General features: G+C 42.2%; 1 protein-coding gene across 2 annotated transcripts in view; it reads right to left on the minus strand.

Moving 5' to 3' along the window:
- Window positions 1-11,474: 11,474 nt before the first annotated feature.
- The window catches only part of irx2a (iroquois homeobox 2a), an 8,779-nt gene continuing 2,899 nt past the window's right edge, over window positions 11,475-17,354 (minus strand). The window contains exons 2-5 of one of the 2 annotated variants that reach the window (XM_060920364.1): window positions 15,991-16,414; window positions 13,280-13,867; window positions 12,676-12,744; window positions 11,475-12,037 (exon numbers count right to left, since the gene is read on the minus strand). In XM_060920364.1, coding sequence (XP_060776347.1) covers window positions 12,695-12,744; window positions 13,280-13,867; window positions 15,991-16,414 — 1,062 coding nt within the window. In that variant the 3' untranslated portion in view covers window positions 11,475-12,037; window positions 12,676-12,694. Of the gene's footprint in view, window positions 12,038-12,675; window positions 12,748-13,279; window positions 13,868-15,990; window positions 16,415-17,354 lie in introns of both variants that reach the window. The other variant, XM_060920363.1, reaches the window with a different exon arrangement.

The raw sequence follows: 17,354 nt of genomic DNA on the forward strand, positions 1-17,354 counted from the left end.
CCCAAGACAAAAATCGCCCTTCTACGCTGAAATTGTATTGCTCTAATTAGTAAAAATGACGCTTTTGCTAGTTATTTGTTTAGTTAATTGCTTTACATAATATAGCAGGTCTTCATTATTTTGGTTTATTTCCAACACTTTTTGGTTGTGGACACCTGGGGGGCAGTAGTGGGCACAGGTAAAAGGGGAATACATAATTAAATTGTTTGTTTGCTTATGTGGAATAAAAATAATCTAATTTTTCATTGTATCTGAGAATACCTGAATGTAAGGTGTAGTGTCAAACAGCTTACCTGATTGCTTAGAGTGTAGTGTGTGCTTTGCTTGTGCTTGCCTGTGCCTCTGCTGCTCTTGGCTAAACAAATACATAGGAGGACATATAACTGGGCACATACAGTACATACAGGAGTAGGCAGATAAGACTATTTGGATTTCATTTAATTCACCAAAACCTTACCTAATCTTCCATTTATATTTGGTGTTTTTCTTTGCTGCTGCTATGAGTCCTGGCTGATTTTCAATGAATGTCTTGAACTTGAAAGTCTTGAAAGTTTAGCCTGACTTGAAGCTCAGCCTTCACCATTGCAACAGAGAGTCTGTTTCTTTTATCAGTCCAAGCATCCTCCATTGCCCCTTTTCCACCAAAGCAGTTCCAGGGCTGGTTCGGGGCCAGTGCTTAGTTTGGAACCGGGTTTTCTGTTTCCACTGACACAGAACTGGCTCTGGGGCCAGAAAAACCGGTTCCAGGCTAGCACCAACTCTCTGCTGGGCCAGAGGAAAGAACCGCTTACGTCAGCGGGGGGCGGAGTTGTTAAGACCGACAACAATAACAAGACCGCGAAAGATCGCCATTTTTAAGCGACGAGAAGCAGCAGCTGTACAAACGCGAAGTCAGCCATCATCATCATTATTACTGTTGTTGTTGCTGCTGCTTCTTCCGTGTTTTTGCTTTGATATTCGCGCCAAGGTTTATGCAAACGTAGCGCCGTAACTGACGTGTACAGCGACGTAACTGACGTATACAGCGACGTAATGACGTGGCTCCACCTAGCACGGCAAGCTCGGAAAAGCAAACTGGTTCTCAGCTGGCTCGCAAGTTGAAATACACATTTTGCCCATTATGTACAAAAAACCGGGACATTCAGTGTCCCGGATTTTTATTTTTTTTTTCCGGGACAGACCATGAAAATCCGGGACAATCAGGAAAAACCGGGACAGGTGGCAACACTACTAGGGAATTTAATTGTAGTTGCTTTCAATTTGAGATCAGTATAAATGAGTTTGTTCTTAGACATCTAGAAATGGCTGAACTTCCTCCCTGTTCTATAGGAATTGAACTAAAGAAAGATTCTGACTGCCATAAACTAACATACAACAGAAATTGTAAGTTAAATACACTCTCTCTGTATAGTTTGGAGCAAATTTCATTAATTAAATAGAGAACTGAACTTGAGAACATTTCAAGCACAGACACAGTATGTCTGCATCATGAGAAACTGTTTCTGATGAAATATGAAGAGCTACAGAAAAGTTGTTGTGATCCATATGAAAGGCACAAGAAAAAAGTTAAAACAGAATTACGTTCAATTCTTCCTGAAACAGCAGATTCACTTTCAAAACTGATAAATAAAAATATTAAACCTGGACAAAAACTGTGTTCTAAATGTTCACAGAGAGTGAAAGAACATTTAAGCCAAGCAGATTCAGCAGGTTCTACAGAATCAGAACAAGAGAGCATGTGTGTAGATGTGGATCCAACATACACTGGTGAGGTAGCTGAATCACTTGACAAAAGCCTTGTGTCAATTGGTTGCTCTCCACTGAAAATTGCCAAGTATAGCCACAAACAGAAAGCTGCATATGGCAAAGCAAAGCTGCAACGAGTAGAAGAAACATTACGTTCTAAAATGAAATTTTATTAATTAATGAAATTTGCTCCAAACTATACTGAGAGAGTGTATTTAACTTACAATTTCTGTTGTATGTTAGTTTATGGCAGTCAGACTCTTTCTTTAGTCCAATTCCTATAGAACAGGGAGGAAGTTCAGCCATTTCTAGATGTCTAAGAACAAACTCATTTATACTGATCTCAAATTGAAAGCAACTACAATTAAATTCCCGAGTCAACTATTCAAAATATCCAATTCTTGCAAAGAAACACATTCAGTTAAATTGTACATTTTCTCAGTGCTCTGTATTACAATGTATTTAATATAATCCAAGCAATATAATGTTATCTGAACAAGTATGCAGTTTACAGACTCTAAAACTATAAGATATGAGCCACCTGTTCTGGTATCAAAGGTCACCTATTGTGCTGTGTTGATATTGATAAGGCTGGCTGTTGACTGGTACACAATAGCTGGTCATTGATTGCTAATGTTACACAGTCTTAGATTAAAATCAATTTACAAATAATTAATACTGAGCATTAATTGAAATTTTATTTAAAATTGAGGAAGAAACATGTCTCCTAACCTACTTGAGCCTTATTGAAGCATTTATTAACCCTCAAATATCAGTTATATGAAAATATATAAAAAATTCGAATTTGGTGAAAATGGATTTTTTAAACCCCTGTAGTTTAAAAATACTTAAGAGACACAGAACAAAAATTTGGAAATATAAAATATGGGTCTTGGGGATTACTGAAAAAAATTTACAAGTTCCTAACTGCTATCCCACATTGGATTTCTTGCTACTGAAAATAGCATGTTTTAGAAATCAGTGAATTTCAAAACCCTATTACAGACAAACTAGGAATAGTGGAGACTTGGTAAAACTGAAATTGGTAGATATTTCTGTGTAGATTTGAATAACATTCTTAGTTTAAGCATTACTGCCACAGGCAAACTTCCAGAATGAGTTAAAAATGCAAAAAATGCAAATTTGTCTTTTTAATTTTCTTGTTAAAATCACCATCTAATATACAATGACCATTGAAATTCTAAGTTGAAGCTTGTAGTACAAGACATTGAGTCTCTCTGTGCAAAATTTTAGGTTTCTATCTTGCATAACAAAGATTATATTACACTTTGAAATATGTATGTTTTGAGCAAAATGCAAAAAAATCGAAAAATTCAAATGCCTGTATCTCTGAAACCGTTGGAGATAGGAAGCTCAAATTTTGGGGATTAACTTCTTTTAATAGTATCTCTGATCCCTCTAAATTTCATTGAAATCTGAGATGGTCGAGCATAAATTTGTCAGATATTTGTTGATTTGGCATGGAATGACCCATTATGATATGATTTATAATCCACTATAGTTCCTGTTAATTTGCTCCTTTGGTCCATTTTTTAAAAATGCAGTACATTGGATATGAATTGTGACATCTCTACTCTATGTAGTTCAGTGACAGAGGGAGGCTGGAGTTCCCCGACAGAAAAATTTATAAACTATGAAAGACATGAAAAGGGCATTTGACACTTTTTATACTGCACTATATGCCAGTTAGAAATCTGGAATAAACACTGTATATATCCCCTACACAGGGTAGATGAAAAACTGCCAGTATATCATCGGAGGATGAAATGATGGTAAAATATGACAAAGTAGGTAGCATGCTTATGTCGGGAGTAGGGGACCAAATGTGGGTTTCCATCCATTATCCGTAACCACTTATCCTGTGCAGGGTTGCAGGCAAGCTGGAGCCTATCCCAGCTGACTATGGGTGAGAGGTGGGGGACATCCTGGACAAGTTGCCAGGTTATCGCAGGGCTGACACATAGAAACACACAACCATTCACACCAATGGACATTAGGAAATTCATGGTGGCTTACAATGACAGCATGAGGCTGCTGCTGAGAATTCCAAGAAGGTCTAGTGCAAGTCAAATGTTTGTTAGTGCTGGGGTACCTACTTGTGCAGCTGTGTTGCGTAATCTGATGTATAGATTTATGTGCAGGGCATCTGAGTCACGAAACAACTTAATTGCTGTTTTGGCTAGCCCTGGACGTAGCTCTGTGAGACTGTTCTCTAGCTTGTGGAATCACTGGCGAACATGCCTGTATGTGGGACAATGACTAATGAGAGCTATGCAACATGTTTTTTTTTTTGTCTGTTTTACTTTTTACTGTGTTGTTGTTTTTATTGTGATATGGATCCCCCTGGGTCTGGAATAAAGAATTGAATTGAATTTAGAGACATCGATTATCCTAACCTGCATGTCTTTGGACTGTGGGGGAAACCAGAGCACCTGGAGGAAACCCACGCAGACACAGAGAGAACATGCAAACTCCGCACAGAAAGGCCCCTGCCAGCCACTGGGCTTGAACCCAGAACCTTCTTGCTGTGAGGCAACAGTGCAAACCACTACACCACCGTGCCACCCAAATGTGGATTTCTATTTTATATATTAAGTGCACTGCTTAGGGTATGAAATATTGGTATATAAAGTACATAGATGTTAATAGTAACGAGGAAACATTGAAGATTTAAGAATTCCATAAGGTCTGAAATAAACATCCTCCAACCCTGATTCTAAAAACGTCAGGATGCTGTGATTTGCAAAACCTTTTTGACTAGTCTGTATTCAGTTCAATACAATGACAAAATATTTAATGTTCAATGTGATTCCAAAAAAGTTGGGACGGGGCAAGAAGAGACTAAGAAAGTTGTGGAATTCTTTAAAAAAAATTCAACTGTTTGGAATGTTTGACAGGTAAACAGCTTAACTGGTAACTGGAAAGGCTCAGTCATTCACAAGCAAGGATGGGGTGAGGTTCACCACTTTAACGTTTCTCAATGTGACTGACAGTTGCAAGAAATTTAGAGATTTCACCATCAACAATCCATAATATCATCATGAAGATTCAGAGAATCCAGAGAAATCTCTGCACATAAGGGGCAAGACCGAAAACCATCACTGAACACCCGTGATGTTCGACTCCTCAGGTGGCACTGCATTAAAAACTGACATGATTGGAAAAGGATATTAATACATGGGCTTGAGAACACTGCGGAAAACCACTGTTGGTAAACCCAGTTCGTCGCTGCATCTACTGTACCATGCAAAGTGAAAGCCATATATCAACAAAGTTCAGAAACGCAGGTGAATTCTCAGGGCCCGAGCTCATCTGAGACAGACTGATGCAAAGTGGAAAAGTGTGCTGGGGTCTGAAGAGTCCACATTTCAAATTTTCTTTGGAAATCATGGACATCGTGTTTAAAGAGTTAAAGGACCATTCAGATTGTTACCAGCACAAAATTCAAAATCCAGCATCTGCGATGGTATAGGGATGTGTTAGTCCCCATGGCAGGGGGAACTTACATATCTGTGAAGGCTCCGTTAATGCTGAAAGGTGCATACAGGTTTTGAACAACATACAGTATGCTGCCATCCAGACGATGCCTTTTTCAGGGATGTCCCTGTTTATTCCAGCAAGACAATGCCAAACCACATTCTGCAAGTATTACAACAGCGTGGCTTTATAGTAAAAGAGTGCAGGTGCTAAACTGGCTTGCCTGCCTCCCAATGAAAATGTGTGGTACATGATGAAGCACACCACATGACAACGGAGACCCCGGACTGCTGAGTCGCTGAAGTTGTCTATCAAACAAGAATGGGACAGAATATCACTTTCAAAACTTCACCAATTTGTGTCCTCAGTTTACAAATGCTTACTGAGTGTTGCTCAAAGAAAAGGTGATGTAACACAGTGGTAAACACGCCCCTGTCCCAACTGTTTTGGAATGTGTTACAGACATCAAATTCAGAATGAGTGAATATTTACAAAAAAAAAAAAGTGTATCAGTTTGAACATTAAATATCTTGTCTTTGTAATGTACTGAATAAAGGTTGAAAAGGATTTGCAAATCAGTGCATTTTGTTTTTATTTATGTTTTACACAGCGTCCCAACTTTTTTGGAATCAGGGTTGCATTTGTGTAGTCTATCGTGTGCTACTGTAAATTGTTTGGGATTCTACTTGATATAGCAATGGCCACACCCACATTCATGCACTGCATTCTATATATCATTTACCCTTTATTAATAGTACTCGGGTATGAAATGCTGGTTTTGACACAGTGTGCTGATGGAGGACGTCGAGACCAGTTTGGGACACAATCCACCTGTGACTGTCGTGTAGACGAGCTTCACCTTGATCATGGTGAGAGAAGAACATTTTTTCCGACACGTTTATGAGACGCCTGGCCCCATGCCTGCTTTCAAACATCTCCCTCACTTTGATGTGTTTTATTAAAGCCATATGTAACTCGATTTGTTCATCTGTTTGTTTTCTCTCTCTCTCTCCACAGTGAGGTGTTATTTACGGCCCAGCACTAATGGCAGATTAAAGCTCTAAAGATAAATGCTGCTGAATTGAAAGAAACCATTAACGGCAGGGGCTCGGAAACACAAACGTCCTTTAATGTGCTTTAGCATTTTTCACATCCAGGACACACACACACACACACACACACATACACACATTTTCTCATTGCAAACTTTGTCAGATTATTTAAATGATATCAACTTTTCTCTTCTTTTAGTGATGAAAGCTATAACGTTACCAAACTGGTCACTAATTAGTGGCCATTGACATTTTCATTTTAATTTTAGCTGCTTTATTTATTTATTTTATTTTATTCTTTGTATCACAGCTGCTGAGGATACCAATGGCAATAAAACACTATTTTAAAAAAAATTAATTTGAATTTTATTTCCAACACAGTGATGGTTTTAAAAACTGATTGGCTTTCTTTCATTTCCATGACCTCCACCTTGTCCAAATTGTCTACACTGAGGAGTGTATAATGTCTCCTGATCAGCCATGCAGTCTGGGTTTATTTTAACCTTTCACCTTTAGGGCACACAGGCAAGTGTCAAATGCTTTAATGATTTCTAAGGGGGCGAAGAGCTATTTTACAGGAACAGTAAATCTCTCTCTCGGTTTCATTAAGACCAAATGTTTGCATTTGCTGGGAGTGGAGGATTGTGTACCAGGTGTGTGTGTACAGTGGGAGTGTAGACAGTGGGAGTGTGGACAGTGGGAGTGTGGAGTCGGAGTATGGACATGGGGAGTGTGTCCAGGGGGAGTGTGCACAGTGGGAGTGTGTGCAGGGGGACTGTGGAAAGGGGGATTGTGTACAAGAGGACTGTGTACAGGGGGAGTGTGCAAAGTGGGAGTTTAGAGTAGGAGTGTGTACAGGGGGAGTGTGTGCAGGGGGAGTGTGCACAGGGGGAATGTGTACAGGGAGAGTGTGTACAGGTGTAGTGTGTACAGGGGAAGTGTGTGCAGGAAGAGTGTGTGCAGGGGAAGTGTGTGCAGGGGACGTGTGTGCAAGAAGAGTGTGTGCAGGTGGAATGCGGACAGAGAGAGTGTGTGCAGGGGAAGTGTGTGCAGGGGAAGTGTGTGCAGGAAGAGTGTGTGCAGGGGAAGTGTGTGCAGGAAGAGTGTGTGCAGGGGAAGTGTGTGCAGGAAGAGTGTGTGCAGGTGTAGTGTGTGCAGGAAGAGTGTGTGCAGGGGAAGTGTGTGCAGGGGACGTGTGTGCAAGAAGAGTGTGTGCAGGTGGAATGTGGACAGAGAGAGTGTGTGCAGGGGAAGTGTGTGCAGGGGAAGTGTGTGCAGGAAGAGTGTGTGCAGGGGAAGTGTGTGCAGGAAGAGTGTGTGCAGGGGAAGTGTGTGCAGGAAGAGTGTGTGCAGGGGAAGTGTGTGCAGGAAGAGTGTGTGCAGGGGAAGTGTGTGCAGGAAGACTGTGTGCAGGTGGAGTGTGTGCAGGAGGACTGTGTGCTGGTGGAGTGTGTGCAGGAGGACTGTGTGCTGGTGGAGTGTGTGCAGGAGGACTGTGTGCTGGTGGAGTGTGTGCAGGAGGACTGTGTGCTGGTGGAGTGTGTGCAGGAGGACTGTGTGCTGGTGGAGTGTGTGCAGGAGGACTGTGTGCTGGTGGAGTGTGTGCAGGAAGACTGTGTACAGGGGGAGTGTGTGCAGGTGGAATGTGGACAGGGAGAGTGTGTACAAGAGGACTGTGTGCAGGGAAAGTGTGTGCAGGAGGACTGTGTGCAGGGGGAGTGTAGAGTAAGAGTGTACAGGGAGAGTGTGTACAGGAGGACTGTGTGCAGGTGTAGTGTGTACAGGGAGAGTGTGTACAGGGGGAGTGTGTGCAGGAGGAGTGAGTGCAGGAGGACTGTGTACAGGAAGACTGAGTACAGTGGGAGTGTGTGCAAGGGGATTGTGTATAAGAGGAGTGTGTACGGGGGAGTGTGTGCAAGGTGGAATGTGGACAGGGAGAGTGCGTACAGGAGGACTGTTTGCAGGGAGAGTGTGTACAGGGGAAATGTGTGCAATGGGAGTGTGTGCAGCGGAAATTTGTTCAGGGGGAGTATGTGCAGGAAGAGTGTGTACAGAGCGAGTGTGTACAGGGGGAGTGTGTACAGGAGTTGTGTGTACGGGGGAGTGTGTACAGGAGTTGTGTGTACGGGGGAGTGTGCACAGGGGGAGTGTGCAGTGGGAGTGTGTACAGGGGGAGTGTGTGCAGGAGGAGTGTGTACAGGGGGAGTGTGTACAGGAGTTGTGTGTACGGGGGAGTGTGTACAGGAGTTGTGTGTACGGGGGAGTGTGCACAGGGGGAGTGTGCAGTGGGAGTGTGTACAGGAGGAGTGTGTACAGGAGGAGTGTGAAGTGGGAGTGTGTACAGGGGAAGTGTGTACAAGAGGGGTGTGTACAGGGGGAGTGTGCAGTGGGAGTGTGTACAGGGGGAGTGTGTGCAGGAAGAGGGTGTACAAGAGGAGTGTGTACAGGGGAAGTGTGTACAAGAGGAGTGTGTACAGGGGGAGTGTGTACAAGAGGAGTGTGTACAGGGGGAGTGTGTACAGGGCGAGTGTGTACAAGAGGAGTGTGTACAGGGCGAGTGTGTACAAGAGGAGTGTGTACAGGGGGAGTGTGTACAAGAGGAGTGTGTACAGGGGGAGTGTGTACAAGAGGAGTGTGTACAGGGGGAGTGTGTACAGGGCGAGTGTGTACAAGAGGAGTGTGTACAGGGGGAGTGTGTACAAGAGGAGTGTGTACAGGGGGAGTGTGTAAAAGAGGAGTGTGTACAGGGCGAGTGTGTACAAGAGGAGTGTGTACAGGGGGAGTGTGTACAAGAGGAGTGTGTACAGGGGGAGTGTGTACAAGAGGAGTGTGTACTGGGGGAGTGTGCAGTGGGAGTGTGTACAGGGGGAGTGTGCAGTGGGAGTGTGTACAGGGGGAGTGTGCAGTGGGAGTGTGTACAGGGGGAGTGTGCAGTGGGAGTGTGTACTGGGGGAGTGTGCAGTGGGAGTGTGTACAGGGGGAGTGTGCAGTGGGAGTGTGTACTGGGGGAGTGTGCAGTGGGAGTGTGTACTGGGGGAGTGTGCAGTGGGAGTGTGTACTGGGGGAGTGTGCAGTGGGAGTGTGTACAGGGGGAGTGTGCAGTGGGAGTGTGTACTGGGGGAGTGTGCAGTGGGAGTGTGTACAGGGGGAGTGTGCAGTGGGAGTGTGTACACCTGGGGAGTGTGCAGTGGGAGTGTGTACTGGGGGAGTGTGCAGTGGGAGTGTGTACAGGGGGAGTGTGCAGTGGGAGTGTGTACAGGGGGAGTGTGCAGTGGGAGTGTGTACAGGGGGAGTGTGCAGTGGGAGTGTGTACAGGGGGAGTGTGCAGTGGGAGTGTGTACTGGGGGAGTGTGCAGTGGGAGTGTGTACAGGGGGAGTGTGCAGTGGGAGTGTGTACAGGGGGAGTGTGCAGTGGGAGTGTGTACTGGGGGAGTGTGCAGTGGGAGTGTGTACACCTGGGGAGTGTGCAGTGGGAGTGTGTACTGGGGGAGTGTGCAGTGGGAGTGTGTACTGGGGGAGTGTGCAGTGGGAGTGTGTACAGGGGGAGTGTGCAGTGGGAGTGTGTACAGGGGGAGTGTGCAGTGGGAGTGTGTACAGGGGGAGTGTGCAGTGGGAGTGTGTACTGGGGGAGTGTGCAGTGGGAGTGTGTACAGGGGGAGTGTGCAGTGGGAGTGTGTACAGGGGGAGTGTGCAGTGGGAGTGTGTACTGGGGGAGTGTGCAGTGGGAGTGTGTACAGGGGGAGTGTGCAGTGGGAGTGTGTACAGGGGGAGTGTGCAGTGGGAGTGTGTACAGGGGGAGTGTGCAGTGGGAGTGTGTACAGGGGGAGTGTGCAGTGGGAGTGTGTACAGGGGGAGTGTGGACAGTGGGAGTGTGTGCAGGGGGAGTGTAAAATAGGAGTGTGGACAGTGGGAGTGTGTACAGGGGGAGTGTGCAGTGGGAGTGTGTACTGGGGGAGTGTGCAGTGGGAGTGTGTACAGGGGGAGTGTGCAGTGGGAGTGTGTACAGGGGGAGTGTGCAGTGGGAGTGTGTACTGGGGGAGTGTGCAGTGGGAGTGTGTACAGGGGGAGTGTGCAGTGGGAGTGTGTACAGGGGGAGTGTGCAGTGGGAGTGTGTACAGGGGGAGTGTGCAGTGGGAGTGTGTACAGGGGGAGTGTGCAGTGGGAGTGTGTACAGGGGGAGTGTGGACAGTGGGAGTGTGTGCAGGGGGAGTGTAAAATAGGAGTGTGGACAGTGGGAGTGTGTACAAGCAAAATGTGCACGGGGGAGCGCGTCCAGAAAGAGTGTGAACAGAGGGAGTGTGTGCAATGGGGCTGTGTACAAGAGGAGTGTGTACAGGGGGAGTGTGTACAGGGGGAGTGTGTACAGAGTGTTTGTATATACAGGAGATAATGTGTGTGTGTGTGTGTGTGTGTGTGTGTGTGTGTGTGTGTGTGTGTGTGTGTGGTCATGACAGCTCCACTTTCTGATGATAAAATCTCAATATGTGAAATATTAACATTCACTTTTACTGAACCTTCCCCGTAGTGTTCACTCTGTCGGGCATAAAATAACGTTTCCTTCATTATGTCTTCGAAAGATCAACCTGGAACAAAAATATTGGCACCCCACACCGAGCCACGCATGGTGAATTAGTGCATGAGCGCAGGCCGACAGGAACCAATGAAGTAAAGTCATCATTGAATTCAGGACTCAAACCCTGTGTGTCACGCTGTTCTTGGAAAGTAATCAATGACAGGTTGTTGGAATGAATAGGCGTTACTGTGAGCGTTGCCATGTTGATTATTTTCCTCTCACAGCGAGTCTCACAGTGTTTTATTCTCGAGTGAACCTTCCTCCGATGCACCAGTGGCAGGTCTCCAAGAAATAAAAGAAAAAATCAACAACTTTTTCACTTGATTAAAAGTTACTTGTGTTATTATTTTTTAGATTAGAAATTTGAAAAATGATTAATTTTAATAACTACGGCAGGCTCTATCATGTCTGGCTTACAAAACATGGAGTCAGTCTTCATCGTTGCAATTATTTTGCATATGTTCTTGAGAACAAAAAAAAGAGCCTTTTTCATGTCGATCTCCAACAAACACACACAAAGCGTGCCGCCGAAATTCGCCAGTGCACGTTCGCACGTCTCTTTTTATTTACAATGCAAGATATAAATTAGCAAAAGTCTTCTCATTTAACAACATTTTTGTGTACCCCCTCGCCCATTTTTTCCTTTTTAAATAAAATCCGACTGTCATCTATTTACAGAACAAACAAACAAACAAACAAAACATCTTTTTTTGTGTATCATTGCAATACAACTTGCATAAATTATACAGGCGACTCGCCCTCATTTACAAAAATAAATATCAAATATTCCACTCTTCACCGGCACCGTGTCGTCTTCCTGCCTTTCCGTGCGTCACGTCCGGCCCAAATGGAAAATAAAAACGTCTTCCTATTAACGTCCCATGTTTACCGCGGACCATCACGGTGGCGATGAAGTGAGACTTCAGGATCCTGAGAAACCGTGTCCTTATTTACGGGTTAGATCATTATTCTAATCAATAAAACACACACGTCTTGTCTGATAACACACCTTCGATACATTTCGGTCCTTAGTTATCAGAAATTTCAGAACTGGAGGTGACACCAAATATGATCTGGTGCACAGAGAAATGATTTAACGCCAGCAAAGGAGGAGGAGGAGGAGAAGGAGGATGAGGAGGAGGCGGAGGATGGCTTGCTCGATGCCTACCTGCAAACCAGAAGGAAAAAAAAAATGAAATATAATACACAGATTATCATGATGTAACAGTGCGTCCTGCTAATTAGCATATTCATAGTTTATGTTAATTGATATCTGTAATTATAGTTATAATATTTCACCAATATGAAATTTGATAAATACTCTTCCCGTAATTTATAACACTTCGTGGTTCGCTTTATAATTTAATAATGATCCCAAATAAAAGATCCAAAAATCCACATTATTGCAGCATTATTATGAAATATGTTAATTAATATTCATAAGCCATAATTATCATAATATTACTCCATAACAATAAGGATACATCAATCCACTAAATAAAAAAAAAAACATCAATTCAGATATTTAAATTCATGAACTAGATAATCTCCCTGCGGAAAAGCACATCATATTAATCACGATGCTAATTACAATCGATTAATATTCATCAGAATGCTAATTAACACCCACGACAACAAGGCTAAAAGATGTTATATAATAACAATAGTTTCTTCCGAAGTTCTCCGTTTGCCCAAAAGATGATCTTTTAATGTAAAATTAATAATCACAGAATGAAGATTCCATTCTTGAAAAAGGAATTCTGGGAAAATACAGATGTCATTTTTTCATCGTCACTGATGACATACTTGTTCACCGTCTTCGTCTTTAGCTCGAGAGGTAAGACTGAGGTCCGAGTGTGCACATGTCACCGGAGTCTACTGGGGGGGAAAAAAGAAGAAGAATTTCTGGAAAGAGAAAAGTGTTGAACTGAGGAATGTGATTGCATTTTATTATGATTTATTACACGATGATGTCATAAGTGGAGCCGAATATCGTTATAAGATCTGAAACCATAAAATATTTTACCCATGTTATATAGAAGTACTGGGAGAGAAATGCAGCATCGGTACAGTTGAGAAGTGATTTTTGATTTATAATGAGTTGATTATCATTTGCTGTTTGTGAATGAAAATTTGCATATGTGAATATCATTCATGAGCTTACTTATCATGTTCATGAATATGTAAATCAATAATTCTCATACTGAGCTCATGACTGAGTGGATTCAACATGACTGGAAGTTATTTATGTAACATTTGCAGAGATCGTTAGCAGAGATAAATAATGAGCTAATCATCATTTTGATTTTTATTATTATTATTATTATTATTATTATTATGTCACTGGATTAAAATTGATCCGAACTCAATCATTTATGATGTTGCGTGGAACAACTTCTTGCTCTTTCACCTTTTTTGGCCTCCGCACTCAAGGCCTTGAAGTGCTGCTCCGTCTGGATGTGATTAGCATGATTAGCCTTTAGCATCGTCATCTCAGGAGCGTGTTTATGAATCGAGCCGTAGCGCAGGATCCCTTGGCCAAAGTTCCCGTAATTGGCATAATTGCCGTAAAAAGGGGACGTGTAATAAATCGGCCTGGCCAAGATGGACGCCGAGGGAGCTGAGCCTGATTGGCTGGAGGTCCAAATCCCGCCCCCCGAGGGGCAGTTCTGACTCTGGAGTGGTTGTTTGGAGTCTGAAGTGGCGATTTCAGCCAACGACCAGAGCTTGGGCTTGGGATTTTGGCTCTGGACGTCAGCGCAGGTCTTGTTTTTGTCGCGATGTGCGTCCAAGAGCGGTGCCTCCACGCCGGTCAGAGGCGAAGAAGTCATGGGTTTGGGCGACAGACCCTCGTGACCCGAGGTCAGGTCGATCTCAGAGTGTTTCTCTTTTGCTTCGGGAGCAGATTTGCAGGAGAAGTCGTCGATCCTGCAGAGGACTTTCTCTCCATCCGACTCGGCCGAGTGGTCCGTCAGAGAGTCCACGTGGAGGCTGATACCTGGGGAGACAAATCTGCGTTAGTCGAGTCAGACTTTTTAAAAAAATGTATCAAACTTTAGCTAAATGGTCTGAAAGGTTTCTGTTGGACAAACAACTGCTGAAGGGAATTATGGAGGTTTTAACATCTGGCTGATATTATATTATATTATATTATATTATATTATATTATATTATATTATATTATATTATATTATATTATATAAATGTCAATATATATGTTTGCCAACAAAGTGACAGAAAACACCAGACCTGTATTTTTCAAGGAAGAAATAATGATTTTTGTGATCTTTATTTCCAAAAAAGGAAGTAAAATGTTGATTGACACAAAAACTTGTGTCCTGTTCTGTTTATGAAGCAGCGCTCATCCCTCCAGGACTCTGGGAACTTCATATCATGACACGATTTCTCACGGCATTTATTTATCTCAGGTCATTATATCGCACAGCTTTAAGCTGATATTATAATTTAACATTAACATATTTCTGTATGGACTGTTTGCTTTTTTTAGCTTAAAAATTCAAGTGTGTGCTTCACCCTTCATGACACACAAACCTCCAGAAACTCCAATTATTTCAGGCAAATATTTAAATATTAAAGGTGCTTCGAGTTCATTAAAAAAAAAAAACACTGACGTGTTCAGTCAGTCATCAATCTTTTTGATTCCTGACTCGTCCAAATATGGTCAAATTAAAAACAGTGGATGAAGCTGTGACCTGAGCAGAAGTGCACAAAGTGATGGAGAAACCCGTTGGGAAAACTGACTTCCGGTCCGGAATGCTCGTTTATGTTTGGATGTGCGTCCTGTCAATCATTTAACAAACCAGTGAAGATCCTGGGGGCGGGGCTTCATGAACATGGGTGAGAAGGAGCTCCAATATAAGAGAATTAATGTTGAAAAAAAAGACGAATCTTCCAGAATGTTCCTTGAAGTTAAAAATGATCAGTAGTGAGTTAACATGTCCAAGTTGAGAATCATGTTTTCGAAAAAAAAAAAAGTCCGAAATTTCAGTTCTTCAAAAATGAAGTCTCGTGAGAATGAGATTTTTTTTCAAAAAGCACTTTTCTGAACATTTGTGTCAAAAAACAAGCAATGCTTAAAAAAACAGTGAAACTTTTATAAAACTGTCACGTGATTTGAGATAATAGTTGATCATGATTTTTTTAAAAAAAAGAACCCAAAATAATACAACATAATATGGCTATGTCGAGTATACTTTCCATTTTGTTCATATGACTTGATCATGATTTGTCGCAAAACAACTGTTTGTCTTTCTCCATTTTGTGGACGCATCATTCCAGTTTTCCAGCTGTTTTCAGTGCATCAAGAACAAAAAGAACCAAAACAAACTTATAAAAGTCTGAAATTTGAGGAAATTTCACCAGATGTGTAAAATATCACCAACTCCATCTGAAAGATTTTCAAAAACGCGTCGTTTACAGAATTTGGGTTCCGATCTGTCTGACGATCATCCCGACACTCGCACCTCGAACCTGATCTCCTGTGTGTCCTTGAAATGACCTTCAAACATTTCCAACAAAATCACCTTGAAAAGTCATTATTTAAGCCTCACTGGATTTCTGGGCGTGGCCTCGAGACACAGGCCAAATCTAATGGAACAGAAACACGTTGAATATGACGTGATGTTGGAGATGATTTGTAAAATCTTCATTTCTGATTTTTTGTTACACAACTCACAAATTAATCACAACTTCAACTTCAACACCATGTCCAAATTTGTATTTTTTAAATAAACAAACAAACAAACAAACCATCATGTGTTGTCTTTTAAAGAAAGTAATGCGGTTATTTTTTAAATGTAAACACAGATATAAATAAATCATGGTTTTATCTGTGTTTGCTGGGTTTCATGGTGGATGTGAAGGTTGTGTTGGTTTGTAAACGGCTTCCTTTGGACGGGAAAATTGAATGAAATTAAACAGAATTTATACATTTTTACACATCATATAAATATATCTAATTCATTTATTGTTGGTTTTAATTCTTTAAAATTCTGGGAATACAATAAATTAAAAAAAATCAAATAACTTTTGTGTTCTTGTTTTTGGAATATGAAATAATTGTATTATTATTATTATTATTATTATTATTGATGAATGTACCCTCATCCTCGGCGGAAGCGTCTCCGTTGTCCGCGTGCTTGTCGTCCTCCTCTTCCTCCTCGTCTTTCCGCTCGGCGCGCGCTCCTTCCTCCTCGTCCTCGTCCTCGCTCTTGGCTCGCGCGCCCCACGTCACCTTGTTCTCCTTCTTGAGTCTCCGTCTGGCGTTGGCGAACCATGTGGACACCTGCGTGAGCGTCATCTTGGTGATGATGGCCAGCATGATCTTCTCGCCCTTGGTGGGGTACGGGTTCTTCCGGTGCTCGTTCAGCCAGGCCTTCAGCGTGCTCGTGGCGTCGCGTGTGGCGTTCTTCCGGTACGCGGGGTCGTTGAGCTGGTACGGGGGAGGCGGGAAACCCGCGCTGCCGTAGGGCGGGAAACCGAGCGGAGCCGCCATGGCCGAGGGAGGGGGGTCATAGGGAGAGGCCTGACACACACACACACACACACACACACGGGAGAAAAGCGGTCTTCAAACCCCACCAATAATAATAATAATAATAATAATAATAACCAATATCAATGTAACTATTCATTTATTTAAATTTTAAACGTCTCCCTGAAATCGAATTCAACAAATAAAAAAATAAAATTATTATTATTATTATTATTATTATTATTATTATTATTATTATTATTATTATTCCTGTAAATTGGAACACCTCCAACTAAATGGAATAAATACAGATATAAATATGTAAACGAATAAAAACATTTGAACAATTTGTTCTCGAAAAAAATTGTTCAAACCGGTTGTTGTTGTCTCTTAGTTTATTCATAGGTCATTTGGAATTTTCAGAAGAAGGTGTACATTATTATTATTATTATTATTATTATTATTATTATTATTATTGTGCATCACTGAAATTAAAAAATGGTTTATAAATAAATTTAAATAAATAAAGTCAAGAAATGTCTTTATAACGTGATCGATATTATTTAAATGATCTAAACTTAATAATAATAATAATAATAATAATAATAATAATAATAATAATAATAATAATGAGGTTTTAATGAGTGATAATCGGTTCAAGAATAATCACATTAAACTGAAGATCATTCTACTTCCGTTTCCCCTAATCACCGCTCCGGGTCGTGTGTGTGTGTGTGTGTGTGTGTGTGTGTGTGTGTGTGTGTGTGTGTCGCTGAACCGCAGTATTAAAGTAAATCCGATTAAGATTCTGGAGTCGGGTTTTAAATCCGTGTCATTTGCGTCTTAATTCCGCTTTTCTTCCTCTTTCAGCTGCGCAAATTTCACTCCGCTTTCCTGTCAGGCTGTGAAAGCGCGCGCTGCCTCCTTTCTCCTTTTCCTTCTCTTTAGTTTCAGTTGGATTTTGATCGGATGGGATTTTGAACCTGTTCAG

The sequence above is a fragment of the Neoarius graeffei genome, chromosome 5 (genome assembly GCF_027579695.1).
Source record: "Neoarius graeffei isolate fNeoGra1 chromosome 5, fNeoGra1.pri, whole genome shotgun sequence".
NCBI lineage: Eukaryota > Metazoa > Chordata > Actinopteri > Siluriformes > Ariidae > Neoarius > Neoarius graeffei.